This window comes from Cucurbita moschata, unplaced genomic scaffold, assembly GCF_002738365.1.
Source record: "Cucurbita moschata cultivar Rifu unplaced genomic scaffold, Cmos_1.0 Cmo_Scf00062, whole genome shotgun sequence".
Classification (NCBI taxonomy): domain Eukaryota; kingdom Viridiplantae; phylum Streptophyta; class Magnoliopsida; order Cucurbitales; family Cucurbitaceae; genus Cucurbita; species Cucurbita moschata.
In genome coordinates this window covers 539,069-563,199 of record NW_019268578.1, presented here as the reverse complement: position 1 = coordinate 563,199, position 24,131 = coordinate 539,069, and the positions used below count along the sequence as shown (strand labels likewise).

At 39.9% G+C, this 24,131-nt stretch overlaps 8 protein-coding genes and 1 non-coding gene across 11 annotated transcripts; 4 read left to right on the top strand and 5 right to left on the bottom strand.

Annotated features, from left to right (window-relative positions):
* Nucleotides 1-1,843: 1,843 nt before the first annotated feature.
* On the top strand, nt 1,844-3,497 carry LOC111437134 (expansin-B3-like). Its single transcript, XM_023074983.1, has 4 exons — nt 1,844-2,144; nt 2,305-2,611; nt 2,689-2,818; nt 3,164-3,497. Exons 1-4 carry the CDS (start codon nt 1,949-1,951, stop codon nt 3,356-3,358), a joined length of 828 nt encoding a protein of 275 aa, XP_022930751.1. The 5' UTR covers nt 1,844-1,948; the 3' UTR covers nt 3,359-3,497.
* A 1,771-nt stretch (nt 3,498-5,268) lies between these two features.
* LOC111437198 (NDR1/HIN1-like protein 6) lies at nt 5,269-6,163 on the bottom strand. Its single transcript, XM_023075063.1, has one exon. The coding sequence runs from the start codon at nt 5,984-5,986 to the stop codon at nt 5,279-5,281; it is 708 nt and encodes a 235-aa protein (XP_022930831.1). The 5' UTR covers nt 5,987-6,163; the 3' UTR covers nt 5,269-5,278.
* Nucleotides 6,164-8,137: 1,974 nt separating this feature from the next.
* LOC111437184 lies at nt 8,138-9,046 on the top strand. The gene is made up of 2 exons (XM_023075046.1): nt 8,138-8,283; nt 8,609-9,046. Exons 1-2 carry the CDS (start codon nt 8,190-8,192, stop codon nt 8,902-8,904), a joined length of 390 nt encoding a protein of 129 aa, XP_022930814.1. The 5' UTR covers nt 8,138-8,189; the 3' UTR covers nt 8,905-9,046.
* Nucleotides 9,047-10,379: 1,333 nt separating this feature from the next.
* LOC111437165 lies at nt 10,380-12,940 on the bottom strand. The gene is made up of 6 exons (XM_023075021.1): nt 12,005-12,940; nt 11,735-11,937; nt 11,503-11,665; nt 11,303-11,388; nt 11,136-11,227; nt 10,380-10,804 (listed from the first exon to the last, which is right to left on the bottom strand). The coding sequence occupies exons 1-6, from the start codon at nt 12,071-12,073 to the stop codon at nt 10,557-10,559; spliced, it is 861 nt and encodes a 286-aa protein (XP_022930789.1). The 5' UTR covers nt 12,074-12,940; the 3' UTR covers nt 10,380-10,556.
* Nucleotides 12,941-13,023: 83 nt separating this feature from the next.
* LOC111437168 (photosystem II repair protein PSB27-H1, chloroplastic-like) lies at nt 13,024-13,784 on the bottom strand. Its single transcript, XM_023075026.1, has one exon. The coding sequence runs from the start codon at nt 13,741-13,743 to the stop codon at nt 13,237-13,239; it is 507 nt and encodes a 168-aa protein (XP_022930794.1). The 5' UTR covers nt 13,744-13,784; the 3' UTR covers nt 13,024-13,236.
* A 1,861-nt stretch (nt 13,785-15,645) lies between these two features.
* Nucleotides 15,646-18,339, top strand: LOC111437160 (probable protein phosphatase 2C 52). 2 transcript variants are annotated; one of them, XM_023075017.1, is made up of 7 exons: nt 15,646-15,877; nt 15,979-16,032; nt 16,309-16,594; nt 16,666-17,016; nt 17,085-17,202; nt 17,282-17,505; nt 17,583-18,339. In XM_023075017.1, exons 3-7 carry the CDS (start codon nt 16,334-16,336, stop codon nt 18,051-18,053), a joined length of 1,425 nt encoding a protein of 474 aa, XP_022930785.1. In that variant the 5' UTR covers nt 15,646-15,877; nt 15,979-16,032; nt 16,309-16,333; the 3' UTR covers nt 18,054-18,339. The 2 variants fall into 2 exon arrangements, with proteins under 2 accessions (XP_022930785.1, XP_022930784.1); XM_023075016.1 differs by having other exon boundaries at nt 15,647-15,877; nt 16,304-16,594.
* On the bottom strand, nt 18,220-21,116 carry LOC111437163 (mpv17-like protein 2). 2 transcript variants are annotated; one of them, XM_023075020.1, is made up of 7 exons: nt 20,604-21,114; nt 19,289-19,429; nt 19,092-19,205; nt 18,839-19,012; nt 18,639-18,754; nt 18,465-18,549; nt 18,220-18,377 (listed from the first exon to the last, which is right to left on the bottom strand). In XM_023075020.1, exons 1-7 carry the CDS (start codon nt 21,009-21,011, stop codon nt 18,372-18,374), a joined length of 1,044 nt encoding a protein of 347 aa, XP_022930788.1. In that variant the 5' UTR covers nt 21,012-21,114; the 3' UTR covers nt 18,220-18,371. The 2 variants fall into 2 exon arrangements, 1 of the variants encoding a protein (XP_022930788.1); XR_002709400.1 differs by lacking the exon at nt 18,220-18,377 and having other exon boundaries at nt 18,504-18,549; nt 18,639-18,750; nt 20,604-21,116.
* An 884-nt stretch (nt 21,117-22,000) lies between these two features.
* On the bottom strand, nt 22,001-22,072 carry TRNAQ-CUG. Its single transcript has one exon. It is a non-coding gene; the product is annotated as a tRNA-Gln (tRNA).
* Nucleotides 22,073-22,153: 81 nt separating this feature from the next.
* LOC111437096 (pentatricopeptide repeat-containing protein At1g03560, mitochondrial-like) lies at nt 22,154-22,991 on the top strand. The gene is made up of 3 exons (XM_023074931.1): nt 22,154-22,364; nt 22,497-22,703; nt 22,801-22,991. Exons 1-3 carry the CDS (start codon nt 22,154-22,156, stop codon nt 22,989-22,991), a joined length of 609 nt encoding a protein of 202 aa, XP_022930699.1.
* The last annotated feature ends 1,140 nt before the right edge of the window (nt 22,992-24,131 follow it).

Sequence of the window (24,131 nt, the reverse complement as noted above, 5' to 3'; positions counted from 1 at the left end):
TTTTTTTTTTTTTTTTTTTTTTTTTTATTAAGTTCATATAAGAAACATATAAAATGATGGAATGGAAGAAAAAAAAAAAAAAAGAAGTGGCACGTGCGAGCCAACTCAAGTCTATGGTACACCAAGGTGGACACGTGTAATGGGATAGTTGTGGAAATTCCATTCCCAGTCACGTGCGGGAAAAAGAAAAATAATGGAAAACAAAATATTAATTAATAAAATTATCGTGTAAACTATATAGTAAAATGATTAATTTGAGTTAATTTTAATTTCAAGCTCCATAGGGTCACATGATAATGATAATGATATGATATTAAATCATATTAATATCTCCTTATAAACATTTACAGCATAATATAATTTTAATCACAAAATAATGGAATAATGAATTTATTAAAATAATAAAAAGCAATTATTGGAGTAATTTCCGGTTATAAAGACAGGCACGTGGCAGATTGGACATTCGATTCAACAACGTCCAATATTCTTCCACATGCATTCTAAAGTCATAATATCCTTTCCCTTTTATTTTATTTTATTTTATTTTATTTTATTTATTTATATATTTTTTATTCCACACATGGATTTGAGAATCAACTCTCTTTTCCTTTTTCTTTTCCACTTTTATTTTTTTAATTAATTTTTTAACCTTTTTTTATCCATAGTAGGTAAAAAAAAAAAATCTAATATGACCAAAAATATCAAAATTTTAAAATTTTGTTCATCAGCCACCACCGACACTCGGGTTTTGTTTTCGGATGTAAGGTCATAATCAAAATATAATATAATTTAATATGTATACTGTGTTTGACATTAGGGTTTTGTTTTCGGATATAAGGTCGTAATCACACTGTAAGTGAGTGTTATTACTTTAATTTGGGTTTTGTTTTTGGACATAAGGTCGTACTGTTTCAGTAAGATATGAATTTTACCAGGAATAGCTAGATATTTGTTCAAAGGTTAGTCCTCCTCTTATTCACTAGCAGTGTTCGAACACGAATAGACTTACAAAAGAACGAAGAAAATCATGTGGGAGAAAATGGGTCATTGAATATAAATAGGGCAAAAACAAACCCTTTTTCTTCTGGGTATTTTTGTCGTGTTCAGTGGAAAAATATGACGACGTTCGTCTAGATCTCAACAAAACTATCGGTTTTAGAAAAATAGTGACAGACTTTGTTTTGAATTGTATTATCGTCGAGATCAGATAGTGATTCGTCGGAAGAAATTAAATTGTCATAGGTGAAGATTCGAGGCGTAGAAAATTTTAGTCTTTGCCTGGCGTCGCCAAATGAAACGGAACGTTTGAAATTTTATATTAAAAAAATAAACTTTTAGATTAATATATTATCTTCAAATTTTTTTTTTTAAAATTAAAAAGATAAAAAAATCAAATAATTCACAGAGAAAGCAAAGCATCATTAGTGGAAAAAGGCAGTGCACGTGATCGATGGGGCAAAGCATCTCACAACCCAACAAATAATTGCTTCAAAGGTCAACAAAATCTGTAAAATCACCAACTTTCAAAACGACGTCGTTCCCAATTCCCAACCGCCATTTCATTTTTCGACCGTTATCGTTTCGCCCAACCCCAATAAATAAATAAATAAATAAATTTATTAACGGTCAGGACGAAAACGACGACGTAATAACTGTTGGATTGTCATCCAAGCCGGCACCCGAAATTCTTGCCATAACTGCCGGTGGGCCCATTTATTATTGATACCCATTGGCCCACCGTAATTAAACCAAAAACTGAGGGCAAGATCGTCATTTCGTACAAATAATATTATATTTACACACATTATAAAACCTTCTTTAATTCCAACTTCCTTGGCATCTCAAAAACTGTCGGCAGGGCGCTGTGGACCGACAACTACTTTTCCACTGTTTTTTTTCCCAACCTGGTAGTTCACGGCGTCGCCGCCGAGTTACAACCACCGTCAACATGCAGCTCCGCCGTGGCCATGCTACATTTTCGTCTTGTGGGTACTTATGGAGTGGGATAATGTTGGTGAATATGGTCGTGATGGGGAAGTTTCTTCTCGTTGAATCAGCTCGGCCTCAAAACCGTACGTCAGCTTCTCATTGGCTCCCCGCCACCGCCACCTGGTACGGCAGTCCCGAAGGCGATGGCAGCGACGGTCAGTAAAATTAATTACTTGTAATTCAGTTATTAATTAAATTTTAATAGAAATTAGCATCGTTTTTTATATGGGTTCTTACTCGAAAGAATTTTATTGATATTTTTTAGTCACGAATGTAAGAATTTAAGTCGTAATTTTAGAGGCATAATGGTTTCAGGTGGGGCATGTGGGTATGGTAGTTTGGTGGATGTGAAGCCATTTAAGGCGAGAGTTGGTGCAGTGAGCCCTGTCTTATTCAAGGACGGTGAAGGGTGTGGCGCATGCTATAAAGTCCGTTGCTTGGACCGAACCATATGCTCCAAACGAGCCGTTACCATAATAGTCACCGACGAGTGTCCCGGTGGCTATTGCTCCAATGGTCGCACCCACTTCGATCTTAGTGGCGCCGCCTTCGGCCGCATGGCTGTCGCCGGTGCCCACAGCCGTCTCCGCGACCGAGGCGAACTCTCGGTCGCCTACCGACGGTACAGTTCTAATCTTTTGATTAAAATTATAATATTTTAATTGAGCTATACTCACGTTGATACAAAATTTTTAACAGGACTCCATGTTTGTATCGTGGGAAGAACATAGCCTTCCATGTAAACGAAGGTTCTACCGATCATTGGCTCTCGCTTTTAGTCGAGTTCGAGGATGGTGATGGAGATATTGGTTCTATGCAAATCAAACAAGTAAGCTTTTAATATCGGGTTATTTACGTGATTGTGATCTGTAACATTTATATTAAATCGTTCGTAATAAATGTAATAACTATAGTATAATAAACTATATATTATAATGGGGAGATGTATCCATGTGACAAAGGGGCCACAATAGAGAAAAAATATCAAATTCAAAAAAGGGTAAGAGACAACACATAGTGAGCACGTTGAAATATAATGATATAGTTTAATTTTGGGTTGTCGCCATCTCATTTTGACTTTAATATACTTAAAAACTATATATTAAAAAAAATACATTATAGTTTAATAACTTTAGCTCGATATGATATGATATGATATGATAACGATGTGTAGGCAAAGTCGAGCGAGTGGATGGAAATGGCACACGTGTGGGGTGCGACGTGGTGCATAAATGGAGGACCTTTAGAGGGGCCATTCTCGGTGAAGCTAACCACGTTATCCACTGCCAAGACTCTCTCGACTAGAGATGTTATCCCGAAGAATTGGTCACCGAAGGCTACTTATACTTCTCGTTTGAACTTTTTATAAGAAATTAATATTTTATTTTAAGAGAGAAAAAAAATTAAATAATAGTAATAATAATGTTTGGGTACTATCCTTTAGAAGTGGTAGCCATCTCCAAAGGGAGAGAGAGCGTATGTATTTTTGTTTATGTCGGTGTTAATTTTACTATGTATTTATATATATTTTTAATTTTGTAATTATAATTTCACTCGACTACGTTGGTGTTGGCGTTGAATCTTGTTAAATTGAAGCCGACGACCCCAAAAAAGTTTAAACTTTTGGGTTGGAGGCAGATTAACAGGCTATCAAAGGTAGAAGATTGATCACGTGCTCAAAAGCCCGGTAAAGTTATCTCTTCCTAAATGAATATCGACAACAACCTGTAAGCTTCTACGGGAGTGATAATTAAAAGGGTCCAAATTTTAAAGATAAACAATGATTTATCGAGACGTTTTCTTAACCTTACAATAGCGGAATAGATATTATTAGAAAAAACAAAAATAAAGACGGGACACGTTAAATAAAGATAAAGGACATAAAGTCATCACCTCACATGCCAAACTATATATATAGTAGAGTGTGACCACCTAAAACATGGGAGGCTAAGATAGGATAACACTAGATAATATGTTGGATTGGGGCACATGGGGCTCGGCTAAGTGAGCGATTTCGGTGTCGACGACGTATCTCTTTGTAGATATTTGATTCAAAAGTTAGGATTTTGTTTGATAATCATTTAGATCCCGTTAAAATATCATCACTGACTCAATAGGTTTGTCGAGACGTGGTTCGAGAACGAGGATTGAATACCTACAAAGCTCGATGAGTCAAAGGTACGAACTATTATTCATTCGTTAAAGCAACCTATTTATACTCACACTAGATCTATCCCACCTCGGGTGGAGAAAGGAACGAAGCAAGGATGTGAAACCTCTCTCTAATATACGCGTTTTGAACCGTGAAGCTGACAGGAATACGTAAATGATAGTTTTGCAAAGCGGACTCCTTGGTCAACATGAGTGTGTTGTCACGGCTTCCTTAGCAGTCCCTTAGCCGTGTTTTAAAGCCATCATTTATAAGGGTGTGGAAACCTTCTCCCGAAAGGGAAAGTCGGAGAACAAACCACCGACGCATTTTAAAGTCTTGAGGGTAAGCCGGAGAACAAACCACCATTTATAAGAGTGTGAAAACCTTCCCCTAGCTTTGAGTAAGCCCGAAAGGGAAAGCCCAAAGAGCACAATATCTACTAGCGGTGAATCTAGGCCAATACAAATGTGAGAGCCAAACCCCGAAAGGGAAAGCCCAAATAGCACAATATCTACTAGCGGTGAATCTAGGCCAATACAAATAAGAGCCAGGTTTAGGGTTTCCCTTTCGGGTTTCCTCTCAAGACTTTAAAATGCGTCTACTAGGGGCTCTTTCGGGCTTCCCCTCAAGGCTTTAAAACGTGTCTACTAGGGGAAGGTTTCCACACGCTTATAAATGGTGGTTTGTTATCCTCCCCAGCCAACGTGGGACATCACAATTTTCATGGCCACCACGTCCCCTCATGTGTGAGTAAGAGGTTATTCTCCTCCTCAACTTAGAACCATTAACAATCCCCCACTCAAACAAAGTACACTATACAACCTCCCTTGAGCCTACACTATAGAACCGTTCACTATAGAACCTCCCCTGAGCCCTATTAAGCTCTCAAATAACCTCCCTTTAATTAAAACTCAACTTCTTCTCTAAAGCCCTCAAACATACTTTACCGGACACTTCAGTCCCTTTTACTACACACTCGAGAGCTCATACTTATAAACCCATGATCATCCCGAGCTCCCTCCCAACAAATCTCGTAACAATTTGATCATATATATATAAAAATAATATTATAAAGGTTAAAATAAAGAAGAATCTCCCATTAAATGGCCCAAAAATGAATACCCACATCGTTACAATTCACAAGGTAGCACCGTAAGTATAATTACTCGACAAAATCCCAACTGTCTTGTTTGGGGACAAATTATCAACCACCAACGAACAATTCACAAGAACATTGATCTTCCTCAGCGCCAACCCTCCGATCACCACCGTCACCGGAACTTTCACCGCCACGAGCAGAGGAATCTGCCCACTATGTCTGTTCTGCATCAGCGCCTCTTGCAGCCCCGACCCAAACTCGCTAACCCCACTTAGCAAAATGCTTATATCCGTCACATTCCTCGGCGGTTGCCGGAAATTAGGAATCTTTCCGGCGCAGAGCATTGAATCATTGTAAAGAACAGAAACAGAGCTTCCTCTGCCGTAGATGAAGTCAATGTTTTCATTTGGATTATTGGATTCAACGATCACGATGAATTCTGTGTAAAGGCTGAAATCCTGTTTGACATTGAAGACGTGGACGTTGAAATCGGCGACTTTGTAAGAAGGGATTTTGGGTCTGTAAAACGTGACGATGAAATAGGCGAGGCTAAGTAGAACAAAGATGAAGAAACAGAGGAAAATGTAACAGATACAGATGCATTTTAAACAACAATGGCTGCCACCGCCGCCGCCGGCTTTGGTATGGTATCTGGGGACGTTGCGGCGATAGGGTGGAGGGCGGTGGCTGGTTTGGTGGTTGTTGGAGTGCATAATATATGTGGGTTTTGTCGGGGATTCTTCCATGGGAAAGGGTGGCACAGAGATGGGCTATATTGGCTATTGAAGTTTGAAGGGCGTTGACTGTTTGATGGCCATAGATCAAAGTTTGAGACAGGATTGAAGGGATTTGAGTGTTGTTTTAGGGCATTGTTATGTGTTTGTGGATGAGAATCAAACGAGGTTAAGTCTATCTGTTTCGTGTCTATTTTTAACACGGATGAAAGTAATGGCTAGCTTTTTCCCGACAAAAATCGATCATATACTTTTGATCTCTAAATTTTCTGTAACCGTCCAAGCCCACTACTAACAAATATTGTCTGCATTGCGGAAAATTCCCTACTGCTGCCTCCTGGAGGAGTTTGAGCCGTGTCTCAGTCCCAGTGTGTCTGATCATCCTCTTGGACCAGCTACTGATCATCGTCTTGGTAAGCTATTGCCTTACCAACTAGCTAATCAGACGTGAGCCCTTCCTCGGGCGGATTCCTCTTTTTGCTCCTCAGCGTACGGGGTATTAGCAGCCATTTCCAGCTGTTGTTTCCCTCCAAAGGACAGGTTCTTACACGTAACTCACCCGTCCGCTACTGGAAACACCACTTCCTGTCCGACTTGCATGTGTTAAGCATGCCACCAGCGTTCATCTTGAGCCAGGATCGAACTCTCCATGAGATTCATAGTTGCATTACTTGTAGCTTCCTTGTTCATAGACAAAGCTGATTCGTGTTACGTACCACTGTTACCTTGAGGGGAAGGTCTAAGGAGGACAATATCTGCTTGCAGTGTGCTTGAGTTGTAACGCTTTCATAAAAGTAACCGGTTCGGGATGCGGGTAGACTCTTTAGGCTCGTTTTGAGTTAGAGCTCGGCTTGTTAGGGCACTTTTTCATCTTGAAACGTCTCGAGAGAGAGACAAACAAAAGATCCTATGACTTATTCCTTAAATCAATGATGTTTCAGAGTATATTTTGAATGTTGTCTGCGACAATAATTTCTCTTCTATACCCTCGTTTGGTACCAAAAACACAGAGCAAATAGATGGAAATGGTCCATGGCATAGGCCATTTATGATAGAGACAAAGATTCATGACACTTTCAGCTAGCTCTCAGAAACAACATTAATGCCATTCATATCATACTGAGGATTCAAATTTATTACCCTCTCTCTAAAGATTTCAAAATTTTCGAGTGCGCGCTTTTGTATGAGACAGACAGTTTTACACGGTTGGACGTATGAGAGAGAAATTATAAAACTACGGAACATAATTCAAATGATCATATTGTCACGTAAACTGATGTATTCACAGAGCTTCTTCGGACCCTAAAGAACTCACCACAGTCCTCCGTGAGAGCTCTAATCCTAATCTTCGAACCATCCGTGGCTTGAGAATATCCCTCCATGAGCAAGCCCTCGAGGCATGTGGTCACTAGAAAACGAAAGGAAATGTATAACAGTCCAAGTCCACTGCTAGTAAATATTGTCCATTTTGGCTAGTTACATATCATCGTAAGCCATACGGTTTTAAAATGCATCTACTCTGGAGAAGATCTAGCCCTACTCCAACTAGTGCTTTGAACCATCCAGTAACGGGCTCTAATACCATTTATAACAATCCAAGCCTACTACTAGTAGATATTATCCGCTTTGGCCTGTTAATTATTGTTGTCAACCTCACAGTTTCAAAACGCGTCTGTTAGGAAGAAGTTTCAACACCCTTATAAAAAATGTTTCGTTCCCCTCTCCGACCGACGTGGGTTCTCACAAAATAAAAGAAGTGAAAATGCCACTAGAGTTGCAACGAAAATGCTATTCTAAAACGCTACGAAAAGTAATATTTCTCATCGTGTTTATATCCCGTGATTAAGTGATTATCAGAGAACAGATAACGATTTTTAAAACAAACAATAAAATTATAACGATCTCGTTGAATAATTGGTCGGGTTTTACTCCTTTTGTTTGCATTTAATGGTGCATTGATTGTTCTTCACGTTTAAGGAGACACTTTCTATTCTGATCTTGTTTTTTTTCTCCTTCTTTGGTGGTGTTGCTTTTGGTAGCTCGGATTACCTGTGACCTCATCACTATAACTCAACAAAATCTTGCCTTTTGCTTGTGACTTGCTTCAATTCTCTCTCTTTTCCTTCAAAATATCATGCCTTTATATATCCTCTTCATTTCCTTTGCTTACCCACTTAAAAAGGAACCATTTTTCTTCACTTTTTACTCAAAAACCATGAAGGGTTTGCCTTGCTTCTCTCTAATCTTCATTGCTTTCTTGTTATTCCCGATACCCATTTCGTCCCGACGCATTTCTCAGCTAAATTCACGTACTCACACTTACCTTTCTTGTTTCTTACTGATATCTCACATTAGTTGGAGAGGAGAACGAAACACCCTTTATAAGCGAAAACCCGAGAACCTTGAGGGGAAACTCGAAGGGAAAAACCCAAAGAGGACAGTATCTGGATGAGTATCGGTGCTAGTAGATATTGTCCTCCTTGAGCTTCCCTCAATGTTTTTAAAACGGGTCTAGTAGGGAGAGGTTTCCACACCCTTATAAAAAGTGTTTCGTTCTCCTCTCCAATGTGGGATATGAGATATCACATTTCTTTGGTGCAAACATGGACTAACCTTCATGACCCTTCCATGCAGGTCGTGGCCACCACCACAAGGCGGCAGTCGACTCGGTCAGGGCGGTGGAAGCAGCGAAAGGGAAGTCGTACTGGCCCGTAACGAAGGCGGTGGCAGCGGCGGTGATGGGGAGAAAAGGCCCGGAGACGGTTGAAGTAGCGGGGTCGAGCTTGCCGGATTGTTCACATGCTTGTGGCTCATGCTCGCCGTGCAGGCTAGTGATGATAAGCTTTGTTTGTGCTACGCTTCATGAGGCGGAGACATGTCCAATGGCTTATAGGTGCATGTGCAATAACAAGTCATATCCTGTTCCTTGATCCAAACCATTTCAAACCCTTTTCTACACTGTAAAAATATATTGACTGTTGCCCATCTCTTGTTTCTGTTAGTTTTTTTACTGCCAGTTAGAGTTGTAATCAGAGAGCTTTTCTACCAACTTTTTTGGTAACTTATTAGGTATATGTTTGTGTTTTTAGTTTAGGTTTCGATAAACGAGAATGAAATCGACAACGTTTTAGCTAGGGTTTGACCCGACTAGGGACAACTGTTACGGGTGAAATTATTGATTGAGTCGAAACCCCATCAAGAGTAAAAGCCTAAAGATTGAGGGTCGGACAACTGTTACGACCCTTGAGGTTGACCTCACAAGGTCAACTATCGATTAAGAAAACTAAAGTTTGAGTCTTGACTACTATCATTTAAGAGACCCATTTGAGAGATAAACGGATCGAGTCATAGTTCAACCTCCTAAACGTTGTTCATACTTAACGAGCTATAAAAATCGTAGAAAAATTATAACACTCTATTATGACGATGGTTTCTAAGTGTGAGATTCCACGTCAGTTGGAGAGGGGAAACATAGCATTTATTATAAGGGTGTTGAAACCTCTCACTAGTAGACGCGGCGTTTTAAAATCATGATGCTGACAGCGATACGTAACAGACTAAAATGGACAATATCTGCTAGCAGTGGGCTTAAGCGGTTACACTAAGCCATTGAATAAGTACAACAAGTCAGAAGATGGAAGGGTACATTCAAAGCACTCACATATTGCTCTCTCTACACCTATTATTGACTCAATTCGTGACGTGAACGTTAGAGTCGTGGTGGTTTATCATCACATCCTCGTTAACCTCTCTCCGTTTCATAGATGCATCACATGGTTTTGAATCATATAAATTTATGGCTTAAACGTTAACTAAAATTTGATATCGACTAAGCTCGAGTTTATTTACTCCAATTATTGTGGGCTTAGGCTTCTAATTTGTCTAAGAATTCAAAAAAAAGCCCCCCCGACACAAATTTGGCTGTGAAGCACTCGTCTCTCTTTTTATTCACATGACTCAATTTCATAAACGAAGCTTCTACTTCAATTCAAGAAATTATTCCACTCATGCTTTAGATATCGTATTGACAACCATGTTGCAATGACTAATAGTATGAGTATCGTCTTCGAAAATTAAGAAAGAACGAGTATTATACTCATTCATAGTCAGCATGTCAACATCATTTAAGAATAATCATTGAGAGATGTCAACTTTTGGTGAATGTTCTTATCGAATTTTCTACTTAAATGGTAGTTTTGAAACTTATTTTTAAATACGAGGTAACACGTGAAACATATGGGTTATGTTTCTGAAATCGTCACAAATATATGATTAAAATACTGAATATATTAACAACTATATCTTAAAAGTATGGTATAAAATTGATGGGATGAAATACTATAATGTTCGGCCTATTTTGATATTGATCATTGATGCCGTTTTTTCATGTACGCAAATCATCGTCTTTCCGCAACAATTCTTATTAGTCTCTCTCTTACCCATTCTGTGTGATATATCTCGACCAAAGTTTCTAATTCATTTGGAAGGACCCCACGAACAAAAAGGAAAAAAAGGGGGTTATATTGGGACGAGACAAGACTCGACGGGACGATGATTGATTGATTCATTGATTCATTGTGTGTTAGCCACGACGCATGCTTGTAAAGAAGTTGAAGTCGTGGTGTTGAACCTTTGACTGTTTTAGCCACGACTCCGCCATGCTCGACAGTGACATGAGCCTCTCTTGATCCCGACCGTCGTTGCCCGCCATCCATAGGCTCCCTTGCATCTTGTACGTCACCACCCCAAATGGTGCCAACGGTATCCCTTCCCCTGGTTCCCTCGTTCGTTGCCTCGTCATTCTACTGCACTCCTCCTCCATCTTCTTATCTACCAACCACCATTAAAAAAAAAAACCATATTTGGTTAAAGAAGTAAAAATATAAAATAATATTCAATGTACATCCAAAAAGCTCAAAAAAACACATTAGGTGGGGCCGTCTTGTCAAACAAGACAAAGATTTGATAGGACAAGAGACCAAGAATATACTCGTTGTCCTCAACTTCATTTAGCTCACGCGGAGAAATCTATTCTCACTCTCTTCTTCATTCTCTACTCAGCCAGATGAATCAAGTGAACATCTCTAATTAAAACATATCTTTTATCTCGAACCTCGATCAATATCTGAAAGAACAAATCGAGCTTACGAAAACATAATACCTTGAAACGAAGACGAGAGAATATGATAAGTGAGGAAACAAGTGTTCAAGTCCTTGATATTTCTTCCCATTGGAATGTGATAAATTGGGTACCTACAAAAATGGTTCCTTTAACACTCCACAAACAGAGCAACAGAAAAACAGAGAAACAGAGTCTCAGAACATTACCAAGAAACAGACATCCAGCTTGCTGGAGAAAGATCCACACTTCTTAGTGTCATCAAACCTGGGAATCTCCGAGACAATTCATTGATCTAAAAAGGGTCACGAACAAAAACTTCAAAATGAATCTAAAAACAGTAGATTTGATGAACAAGACAAGAACATGAACATGAACAACAAAAACCAGATTGTTCTGTCGAAAGCACCTTATCCAGTAAAGGGAGTCTTACATACGGCGTTGATTTCTCAATGAACTCAAAATAAAGATACCCCAATCGAGCCTCGTCATCTGAGGAAGTGCTTCCAGCTTCACAGTGACAGTCACTGCAAGAATCCCCTGTTTCTCCATTACCAGACTCTGTTTTTAGCCTGAAAAACAGAGCATTCCATTTCAGAACTCTTCAAGATCAAACAATGAATCAAATTCAAAGAAAATACCTAAAAGAAGTGAAGATTTGAATGCCAGAGAGATATGGAACATAATATTGATTCAATGATTCTCCATCGCTTAAAGTGATTGGAACTTTGGCGCCATAAGCACTCCATTCAGCATAGCAGTTCCAGAGGTTACTCAAAGTGAAATACTCAATTTTTTCTCTCTCAAGTGCATGCCAGAAACGATTGAGCTTCTTGATTTCTGGCTGAAAATGGTTAAAAACAGTGAAAAACCCATTGAAATTAATGAAATCAGCTTGAAAATTAGCTTACCTTGAGAAGGAATTGGGATTGAGCTACTGGAGTTGTGTAATGGAGGAAGCTATCCAAACAGGACGCCATTTTTGAAGCTTAATGGAACAGGAGAGAGAGAGAGAGGAAGAAGATGGTTGAAGGATGAGAGAGAGAGGATTCTGTTCTTGGATGTTCTTAAAACAGTAAAATCTGACAGAGTATAAGAACAAAAACAAAACAAGAAAAACCCTTTTCCCTGTCGTGTTCTTCCTTAAATCACTCGGATTCTTAGCTGGTAAAGGTGCAGAAACTCTTGAGCTCATTCATACAAGCAATTCGTTTAAGGAATTGGACTTTTGTTTATCCATAAATCAAGCAACCCAGAATCAAAAACTCCGATCGATGAAAAAGGGTTCGAGTTAAAAGATTCTGGGACGTGGGTTTTCGTTAAAAGGTTCGTTAGTCTTTTGGAACGGTTAAAATCGTTAAATTGATCTTTTTGTTGTCGTTATTTCATTTTTTGTAACCGCGTGTACTTCTCGAGAGAATGATGAAAAAGGGTTCGAGTGAAAAGATTTTGTGACGGTTAAAACCGTTACTATCATAAAATTAATTTTTTGTTGTCGTAATTCCATTTTTGTTACCACGTGCTTTTATTGACGCTTCATGCTATCAATAACCCTTTTAAAGATTTACCACGAAGAAAGTACACCAACAATCTTCAATCGTTCTCTCCTTGAACAAAGTACACCATAGACCCTCCCTCGAAGCTTCCTTTTTTGGAGCTCTCCAACAACCTTCCCTCTTAATCGAGACTAACTTATTCTCTAGAGCACTCAAACAAAAGTATACCCTTTGTTCGACACTTGAGTAACCTTTGACTACACTATCAAGACTCACAACTTCTCTATTCGACACTTGAAGATTCTATTGTCATGACTAAGTTAAGGACATGACTCTGATATTAGATTGTTGAACACAATGCACTCTTTGTTAACACAAATCCCAAGAAATCTCAAGTAATCTCCGGAACAATCGATGAGCAATATTCAAAAAAATTTAGAACGGACTAATAATATAATTTTATACTTTTTTCTCGACATAATTATCATCAAAATATTAGGAGAAAATCTAATAATGTATTAATCTCGAAGCAATAATCACCGAACTATAGAATTTTCTCCTCTCGTACATTCATCAATTATGAACCTCTTAAAGATGCAAATAGAAAATTAGAAAAAGAATAATTAAAAATTCCCTCACTTAATTGTTCATCTCCCTCTTGACAGAGCCTTCTCCGCCGTCTCCATCTCTTCCAAGATCCTGGCCTTCCTCTTCGCCGGAATCGGCGCCGTCGGTCCAAAGCTAACGTAATGCCCCGAGACCGCATTCAAAGCCGAATACATATCCCTAAACGAAGCTCGTCCCAACAGAGATTTCTCCTTCCTGTACTTCGCCACCCAAGAATTCGAACTTTCTCGAAGCTCCGCCACGGCTTCCGCCACATTCGGGTCGTTTTTGTCCATTTTGATCGTCGTTCTCACCTTGCTTATCACCTCGTTTGTGTCCTTCACGTACTCCTCATCGTTCGAGGCTTGTGCCGGCGCCGGAGGAAGCAGAACCCACGGCGCTGCTAGAACAGAGGCGGTTAGTGACAGTAGCTCGCGGCGGCGCGGGTGGTGGATGGCGGCGGCGGAAATGGTGGATTTGGGCTTGGGAGGGATGATGAGAGGCTGAGATTTGGAGGTACAGGGAGTTAGGAGTGTTCGAGAGGCCATGATTTTGGGGCAATTGGAGAGGAGAAATGGAGCTGAAAAACAGAGATTTTTAGCGAGGAATTTGGGGAATTGGGTGTTCGCCACGTGTACTTATCATCTTATCCTATTTGTCGGATTTATGGATGAGGAATGGACCAATGAGATACGAGGTTTAGATCTTCTGTCTCTTCTTCATTGGGAGAAAATGGGCTCAAGCCCATTAGAAGGAAGTTGGGCCAAAGTACTAAGCCCAATTATGAAGGAATTTTGATTTATTTTATAATAATAATTTAAATAGTTTAATACAATAAATTTTGAAAATTCTCTCCTCTAATGCAATGGTTATCGTCCCCCGCTTACGCACCGAGCAAAAGAAAAGAATTTGAACCCGAACCCAAATTTTTTGTCTCACAACAGTTGTGTTGTTCAAACAGTGAGTGCATTTCTCGGCTCTAATAGTGGGTCACTTATTGTACATTTATTAACAAAAATTTAGATAAAGACAAAAGCACCGTGGACGGGTGACCATGGGTGCTATGCGAGTTATGGGAGGGTCTAATTTTTGCATTTGGTTTAGAATCTAAATTCAAAACTTTTCTCGACTACTTTTCAATCATTTTACGTACAAACGCGTTCGACATCCAATGTGGACTTTGTTTAAAGCTTTTTGACTAACGAATAGAAAATAATAATAATAATAAAGACAAAAGCACTCATCCTCTTTTCTCCTAATCTTTTTCCAGGGAAAATAACTTTTCACGTCGTTTTATCCACATGGGACCAATTCTATCAATTGTCATTCTTTTCAAAGTCGAGATTAAAGGAATAAAGGAAAAGAGAAAAGGTTTATATGATTTAACGCTATTCGTCTACGTTCGTCAAAACAATTTTTTACGTTTATATTTGGATCCCTGATCTTTAAGAAATATCAAGTTTTTGAACGTTTAAATTTGTGCGTAAGAGCGGCTTGAATTCTAAAAACATCCAACACGTGTGCTCGTGGGGGTTGGGTTGAGACATTTTTAGACCCAACCCAATTGTTCGGAGGGTAATTTTTTTAACTCAAACAACTCTTATTAAATAATGAATCAAATCTCATTTTGACCCACATCAGTTGGTGAGGAGAACAAAACATTCCTTACAAGGGTGTGAAAACATCTCCTTAGTAGACGCGTTTTATAACAGTGAAGCTGACGGCGATACGTAACGAACTAAATCAGACAATTTCTACTCTCAGTGAGCTTGGACTGTTACAACAATTGTGCGGCATCTACTCATGTACTCAAGTAAGCCAGCCAACTTAGTTATGATTGTCGTTGGCTCGAGCTCTGTATGCTTAAGCCTCTAGCCCTACTCTTGAAAAATAGTTTTAGAAAAGAGGTTGAAGAAAGTTTGGAAAGTAATGCTATAAGCTAGCAAGTAAACACATCTCTTATAGTACTTAAGTATGACTATGACATCAGACATGTAACTCTAGACAACATGTTTTGGACAAGCACGATCATAACACAGTGGTATTTGTTCCCGTCAAGAAAAGAAGCATAACGGGAGATGGGTCTCTTGTATTTGCAGTTTCCTTCCGAGATTCATGTTGTATTTACGGGCATACCCTATTGTTCGATCGAATATTGGCCGGGATGAACCCAACATGCATAGAGACAACAAACAATCTCATGGACCCAACTCCCAAAATTACACTGTAAAGTAGAAGCAATCCAGAAAAGAAGGAAACCACTTGCCTTGAAGAGAACAAAAATGGCCAAATGGGAAAAACACCAAAGCAAGCACGGGCAGTAGCTGACTCAAATCAAACAGAACAAAATATCTTGAATTCAGAGACCGTTCTTTTCATTTCAGCCGTTGGATCTATTTGGTGGTGGGGTTTCGTCTTCATTTCACGTTTGTGTTCATTAATTATAACAGATACCTCTGAAAGTTTGTACAGTTTCATTCAATTTATGGCGTTTTCAGCGCCCAAAAGGAGAAACGCTCTTCTGGGATTCTCTTAGCTTATCCAAACAACGCTCTGTTCATCAGCCCTCTCTCTCTCTCTGCCTCTTTATTTGACCTAAAATCAAAGCCACAGGCCCAAGTTTGGCTGTTTCTCGTCCTCTTTTTCGTTTCCCTTTGCCATTTGTTCAACGTTGCTTAATGGGTGTGTTTTTATTTGCTTGAATTTGGTGTTTTTTGGTTTGGTTTTCCAAGAACCAACACAGTTTCTTTGTTTTCTCTGATTTTGGTTGTGTTTTTGTACAGATTCTTAGTCGATTTTGGTGAAGAAAACGGTGGAAACCATGAAATTTTGAACTTGTAAGTGTTCTTTTCTGGATTAGCCATTTTCAAGCTTGAAATCAAGTAAATACTTGATGTTCTTGCTTGATTCTCTTGTGTTCTTAGCTCATTTGAACAAATGGGGTAAAGGGTCTCGAGGGATTTTCTAAAAACCTTGAGATTTCCGAATATTATTATTGTTTAATGATGTTTTTCTGTCTGTCTCTCTGTTGGGTTTTCTGGTTTTTTGGTGTTTCAACGTGTTATTTGAGATCTAATCTAAAAGGGGAATCTTGTTGTTCTTATTTAGATTAGATGATGCTCTTTTGAAGCTAAGAAAATGGGTGGTTGTGTCTCAACGAGTAGCCATAGTACTAGTAGTAGCCAGAGCAATGGGGAATCAGCGTCTTCCTCGTGTTTGGGAATTGAATTTCGAGGTCGAAAACGAACGAAACGAACATTTTCCGACCATGTTTACGCTCTTCAAAAGCTCTCTTCAGCTCCCAACAGGATCTTCATGAACGGGAAGAGTCGTTGTTCGTGCATTTTCACGCAACAAGGTCGCAAGGGCATCAACCAGGATGCCATGGTTGTGTGGGAAGTAAGCTCTGTTTCTGTTCTTTCATCCATTGAATTGTTGTCTTTAGAGGTTCATTCTTGCTGTTTCTATAGGATTTCATGTCAGAGGACACGATCTTTTGTGGCGTGTTCGATGGTCACGGACCTTACGGGCATCTCGTTGCTCGAAAAGTTAGAGATACATTGCCTATAAAGTTGCTGTCATTCTTCCAGTCTCCTCAGTTGAAGCAAAAGAGCTCTGCTAAAACGTGTTTCCAGAGGAATTTGAAGACGCCTCGAGAATGTGACGATTCTGAGAAGGATCGTTTTGCCGAGGACTCGCTGAATTCGGTATGGAGAGATGCGTTTTTGAACTCGTATAAAGCTATGGATAAGGAGCTGAGATCACACCCTAATCTGGACTGCTTTTGTAGTGGTAGCACTGCAGTCACCATTGTTAAACAGGTTTGAGAAGAAGGATGTTCTTTTCAATCATTTTTTGTTTCTTTGATTCATATTCGGTCGTGTTTTAGGGGTCGAATCTGTTCGTGGGGTATATCGGAGACTCTCGTGCAATCCTTGCTTCAAAGGACGTCAATGACTCGACTGTGGCGGTTCAATTGACCGTCGATCTTAAGCCAGATTTGCCGAGTACGTCGGTTGCTGTGTTCGGTTTTGGTATTTGATTCATGAGCTAAGTTGTGAGTGACTGATAATCATCATGTTGTAGGAGAAGCTGAAAGAATCAAAAGGTGTAAAGGTAGAGTTTTTGCATTGCAAGATGAGCCTGAAGTGTCGAGGGTATGGTTACCTTTCGACGATGCGCCCGGTTTAGCTATGGCTCGAGCATTTGGCGATTTCTGTTTGAAAGAATACGGAGTTATCTCTATACCTGAATTCTCTCATCGAACGCTCACCGACGCCGATCAGTTCATTGTTCTTGCATCAGATGGGGTAAGTTTTCTGTTCGTCAAGTCTTGAACATAACATTTTAATCTGAAAGGAAGCAAGATAATGTAGAACTGTTGCAGGTATGGGATGTGTTGAGCAATGAAGAGGTGGTTGAAATAGTGTCCTCGACCCCGACTCGCTCGTCTGCTGCGAGGTCTGTGGTTGACTCTGCTGCTCGTGAATGGAAGCTCAAATACCCCACCTCGAAAATGGACGACTGTGCTGTCGTCTGCTTGTTTCTCGACGGGAAGATGGACTCTGAATCCGACTGTGAAGAACAAGGCTTCTCATCTGCAACATTGCGGAGTAATCATTCAGGTACTGCTGTCGAATCCGACGATGGCCAGAGGTCCGAGCCATGCTTGCAAAGGAACAACACTGTCAGGTCATCAGAAGATAGCAGTAGTTTTGGAGGATTACCAGTCGACGAGGGGGAGACCGGTGATGCTGTACCTGCAGACGATCAAAACTGGTCGGGTTTAGAAGGAGTCACTCGAGTAAACTCGCTTGTTCAACTTCCTAGATTCTCTGATGAAAGGCCAGTGTCATAGGTTACAGGTTCGTGCAGCTACATTTTTGCCTCCAAGGAGATTCAAAACATGTCGAGAATCAGTTTCTATCCACAGAACGTAAATGAAATAACTCGACTAAACTCATCTCGAACAGACGAAGATGAAGAACTCGATAGTTCGGCTGTTCCATCTATTAGAACAATCATTCAGAGAAAACTTGTCTGGGAACAAAAGTTCATTCAAAATGATGATAGCTTGCACATTGTTTCAGATAACAATCAGTTTCAGGAATAAAACAATAACTACTCTAATCTATCATTTCGAACATTTGAATCCGTTTACTTCTGTCGATCATGTCTAGTCCTGAAAGAACAATCAAGAAGTCGAATCATATCTCGTGTTCAAGTAAACCACTTGAAAGAAACAGTTTCAATGTTAATAACGACTTGCCTTGTCTGGTCGACTAATCGATGAAGCGTCGTTTTCTCCCGTTGATGACTCCGATATTCGTCCTTCGGATTTCTCATTCGAATAACTACAACGACAACAAACACGTTCAGTTTTGATCCTCGAATCAATGTTAGATCAAAAGAGATGTCCTTGAATGAAATTTTTGATACTCACGTTGAAAGGATGGTGACCCAGATGAGCTCCACACAGTCCACCCAAAGAAGCCTTTGCTCGACAGGAATAACACCATACGTTATGAGATGAGCGAATGGCCAAAGTTTCCAACCTGCCTGTCATGTAAATGGTCATAGAACACGAACAAACACGAACAAACTCGAACATTATGTTGGATAAAGGTCAGAGACGTATCGTACTGTGAGCATAGGCCAAAACGTCGACTTGAGTTCACTATAAACATCGGCCATAGATTCGGCACGAAGAATTCCCAGAACCACATAGTATATACTATTCCATAGAGCCGACCAAACGGTTTGATCGAACGCAACTTTTACTGGAACGACCCACCAATCTTTGAAGGGGAAGAGAACCTATTAGCCATTAAACAATCTCATTTATGCATACCATGAAGAACTAGACTAAGCAATACAATTGAACCATGGTTAGCACCTCACAGAATTGGTAGTAGTAGTGAGAAAGAGATCCATGGAGAGTGAACCCAACAAGACCTGATCTGATCATGCGTGCCCTGTCGAACTCAAACAAAGGCCTCCCTTCATAGCACTGTAGGTTCATAATGTTATTGCTAGGATAGCATTGTTAGACGTTAACGACAACGACAACGACAACGATCTGCAGGCGCTTACCTGAGCGATCCAATCTCCGAGAAAATAGACAATTCCACTTATCATCATTTTGGCTAAAACTGGGTTCGTTTTGAGAGCTTCTTCATAAGCAATCCAATTGTGTTCAGGAGCATATCTTAGCACCTCATACAAGGTCCATCCCTGAGAACACATGACATAGAAATGCGATAAACGGTGTTCCAGTCTTAACAATGGTGAGATCCCACGTTGGTTGGGGAGGAAAACGAAACATTCTTTATAAAAACGTAGAAACCTCTTCCTTGCAAACGCGTTTTAGAAACTTTGAGGGAAAATCCGAGAAAGACAATGTCTACTAGTGGTGGGCTTGGGGATGTTACAACAACAACGAAGCATTTATCTTCACCTGATTTACCCCTAGGAAAAGTAGATTTTGTCTCCATGTTTAGTTCCATATTACATGACATTATCTATAACGGACCAAGCCCACCAGTAGCAAATATTGTCCTCTTTGGGCTTTCCCTTTCGGGTCTTCCCCTCAAGGTTTCCACACCCTTATAAAGGGTGTTTCGTTCTCCTCTCCTACTGATGTGGGATCTCACAATCCACCCCCCTTCAGGGTCCAGCGTCCTCGCTTGCACTCATTCCTTTCTTCAATCGACGTGGGACCCCACCAAATCCACCCCCTTTGGGGCTCAGCATCCTTGCTGGCACATCGCCTCATATCCACTCTCTTTGGAGCTCAGCCTCCTTGCTGGCACATTGCCTGGTGTTTGGCTCTAATACTATTTGTAACAGCCCAAGCCCACCGCTAGCAGATATTGTCCTCTTTAGGTTTTCACTTTCAGGCTTCCCCTCAAGGTTTTTAAAATGTGTCTGCTAGGGAGAGGTTTCCACACCCTTATCAAGGATGTTTCGTTCTCCTTTCCAACCGATGTGGAATCTCACAATACACCCCCTTCGGAGTCCAGCATCCTCGCTAGTACTCCACCTCATGTCCACTGCCTACGGGGCTCAACCTCCTCGTTGACACATCCCGGTGTCTAGCTCTGATACCATTTATAACCGCTCAAGCCCACAATTAGCAAATATTATTCTCTTTGGGTTTTCCCTTCCAGGCATCCCTCAAGGTTTATAAAACGCGTCTACTAGGGGAGAGGTTTCCATGCCCTTCTAAAGGGTGTTTCGTTCTCCTCCCCCAACCAACGTATGACCTCATATACTCAAGCAAAAAAAGAACTACTTCTACTAATTTAGTAGTAAACAGAAAGCAAAATCATTGGCAAAGTCATGGATGAATGAAACTAAATGACTGAAACGAAGAGTAAACATAGTTCCAATGTGCAAGAAAACTCACATGCCATAGCTCATGATCGATAGTAAGCAATCTAGTAACCAGCAAGGTTCCAACCCCCAAAACAATGGTAGCATTAACAGCTCTGCCACTGAAACCCTTCAAAACTTCCACTGCTCCCTTCTCCTCATTGAAAGAAGAAGAAGATGCCTCAATTTTCTCAGACCCATCAAGGGACAAGCTCTGTTCTCCATCCTTCAAACGATTCTCCTCCAAACGAACCAATTCTTGGTCGTCAATGGCCGACCTAACTCCCCATTTTCTTCTCCTAACAATCGATCGGACCAAATTTTTTGTGGGTCTTGTTTCCTGATGCTCTTTTCGGAATGAAGAACTCGAATCGATTAGGGTTATGGGCGATTTTTTGAATAGAGGGATCCTTTGCGAGACGAAGCTGTTGATTGCCGCCATGGAAGACCAGTAATCAGAGATTACCGATGAAGACTTTCAAAACGCATAACAAATTTAAGGATTGTGAAACGCAATATATTGAAGGGGATCAAATAATCTGATCCTAAAAGTTTCGTAACCTGAACGATTTCCACGAGCCATGATGTGACGGCCAAATAAATGATCTCCATTAGCCACTAAGAACAAAGGGTTAGCTCATTCAACAGGCTTCTCGAATCGTTCTTCTAATGGACGGTAGAGTATTTAGCCGACCAATAAAGGGTAGCAATCTTCGTGGAGATGGATACAATTCTGCCGCCATTTTTCTTGACGAAACACGAAACAAAAGGTGAAAATAAAAAAATTATTTTTCTATGCTAATTAATTTTTTTTTATTACTTTTAGGGGTAAAGAAGAAATTATAATGCGACAAATAATTAAAAATAAAATATTATTTACTTTGTTCCCTATTCAGAATACTTTCTTACTAGTATGAATTTAATGCTTATATTTTACTCTTCTATCAGCTCAATTGCCCATCTCTTGTTATTCCAAGAAAGGGAAGATCGAGGGACCAAAGAGGTAATTTTGTGAATTTTGAACCCGAGAAAAAAGGGAAAGAAAATGATTTTAAAAAGAGGTCCTACTGAGATTTGAACTTGAGTTATTGGACTCCTAACCACTAGACCATGAGACCATTTGTTAACATAGTAAAAGTTAAGAAGTTACGTGAGATCAAGGGATCAAAAAGGTAATTTTGTGAATTTTAAACCGGAGATCAAGGGATCAAAAAGGTAATTTTGTGAATTTTAAACCGGAGAAAAAAAAAAGAGAGAAAATGAGTAAAATATAAGGGCCTACTCAGATTTGAATTTAGGTTACTAGATTCAAAATCCAATGTCCTAACCACTAGACCATAGAACCATTTGTTTTAATGGAAAGTAGGGACCATAAAGATCATTTTTTGAGTTTTGAACTCGAGTAAAAATAGAGAGAAAAGGAGAAAAAAGAGGTCCTACCGAGATTTGAACTCGGGTTACTGGATTCAGAGTCCAATGTCCTGACCACTAGACCATAGGACCATTTGAACTTGTTCAATAAGATTATCTCATCAGGACTTTGATTTTAACTCCCTTCACCACTTTTAGCGCGCAAAACCCCCCATGAGAAGAACCCTGTGGAAGGCGGCTCCATTCCTTTGCTCTTCATCTCGACGCCTTCATTCACTTGATCGCAAATCATATTCTCTGAATCGAAATGGGAAACTTTCTTCGAAGAACTCAGATTGCAATGCCGCTTGCGGTTTCTTTCCAGTGGCTCCTTCGTTGCCGCCATCTGAGAGTAAGCAAGCGACCTTGTTTGCGTTCGTCAAAGGTACCTTCCGCCCCCTTCCTCTTTGCTGCAATTGATGTGAATATCTGTTTCTTGAAATTTTATTTAGTTTTGTTAATCCTGATTCATTGAATTTCTTTTTACTCTTCAAAATCCATCTATGGATTCCTGAAGCTGAAGTTGATTACGCACAAATTCACTTTGATTCGATTTCCTACCCGCTCCCACCTCCCGAATGGATAGAACCTTTTCTCGATGTTTCTGATGTAGTTTCGAGCTATCAAGTTTTGAATCTACTTGATCGGCCTTCGAACATGGAAGCCGATTTAGATTCTTTTTGTCGCAAGTTTTTCATCAAGTTAATGCCAAATTTGTTTTACAGTATGTTCAGCTTCGGGATTGGAGGATGCCAAGGAATATTTTTAACTTGGTAGAAATAAATTAGTGGGAATCAATGCCATGTTTAATGCGAGTTTAGTTGATGGCCTTGGTAAGGCTGTGAGAGAATTGAAGATGCAGACAATCTATTTGAAGAAATGTTCAAGTGCTCGAGATTCATATTGTTGTAAGGCCATTATGGATTCTCTAGCCAAGCATGGGAAGATCGATCAAACAGTTTGTTCATACACAATTCTTATTGATGGGCTGTGCAAGGAAGCATATAACTGAAGAGGCGACCACCCCCACTGTAGCCTCTTTCCGAGCTCTTGCCATGGGTATGTCTTTGCCACAAAGGAAGCATACATACCAATGGAGATGTATTTCTTACTTGTGAATCCATGATCATCCCCTTAATTAGTCAATAGGGGACTCCATCCCAACCATCCCCAACAATCTTCCCTCGAACAAAGTACACCACAGAGGCTCCCAAAAATCCCCAACAATCTTTCCTCGAATAAAGTACCCCATAGAACCTCCCATGTAGCCTATGGAGCTCTCAAACAGCCTACCCTTAATCGAGACTCGACTCCTTCTCTAGAGCCCCAAACAAAGTATACTCTTTATTCGACCCTTAAATCATTTTTTACTATAATTTTGAGGCTTGCAACTTCTTTGTTCAAGATTTGAGGATTCTATTGGCCTAACTAAGTTAAGAGCATGACTCTGATACTATGTTAGAAATCACGACTTTTTACAATGATATGATATTGTCCACTTTGAGCATCAGTTTTCGTGACTTTGCTCGTTTCTCCAAAAGGCCTCATACCAATGAAAATGTGATCATCCTTTTAATTAGTCAATGTAGAGCTTGCAAAATCTTGGACGATCTATCTCCAATGGGTCTATTCCTGAGACAGCATTTGAGGACATGATCCACACATTGTGCAAAGCCCGACGCATAAAAGAAGCTTGTAAATTGGCAGATGGACTCGTGGATCGGAGTAAAGCTTATCAATGCCTCGAGGAAGGCAGGTAATTCTGGGTTAGCCATCAAACTGACGCTTAGTAAGGTTGGTATTGGATATGATAGGATGGATTGTTCTGATTGAATTTTGAATTCTTTCCAGCCCTGATGCCAATATACTCATTTTTATTGGCTGTTTTCATGCTTTGGCCGTGACATCGACCAAAGCAGATAATATCTATTAGCGGTAGACTTAGATGGTTACAAATGGTATGACATCGAGTGGTGTGCCAGCAAGAACGTTGAACCGGTGGATTGTGAGATCTCACCTCGATTAAAAAGGGGATGAAAACATTTCTTGAAGAGAAGTCTGCAAGGAAAAGTCGAGGCTAAGTCGAGGCTGTTGATATCTTATTATCTAATTGGCTTGGGACGAACAAGAAAATTTCTTAGTTTTTATCACT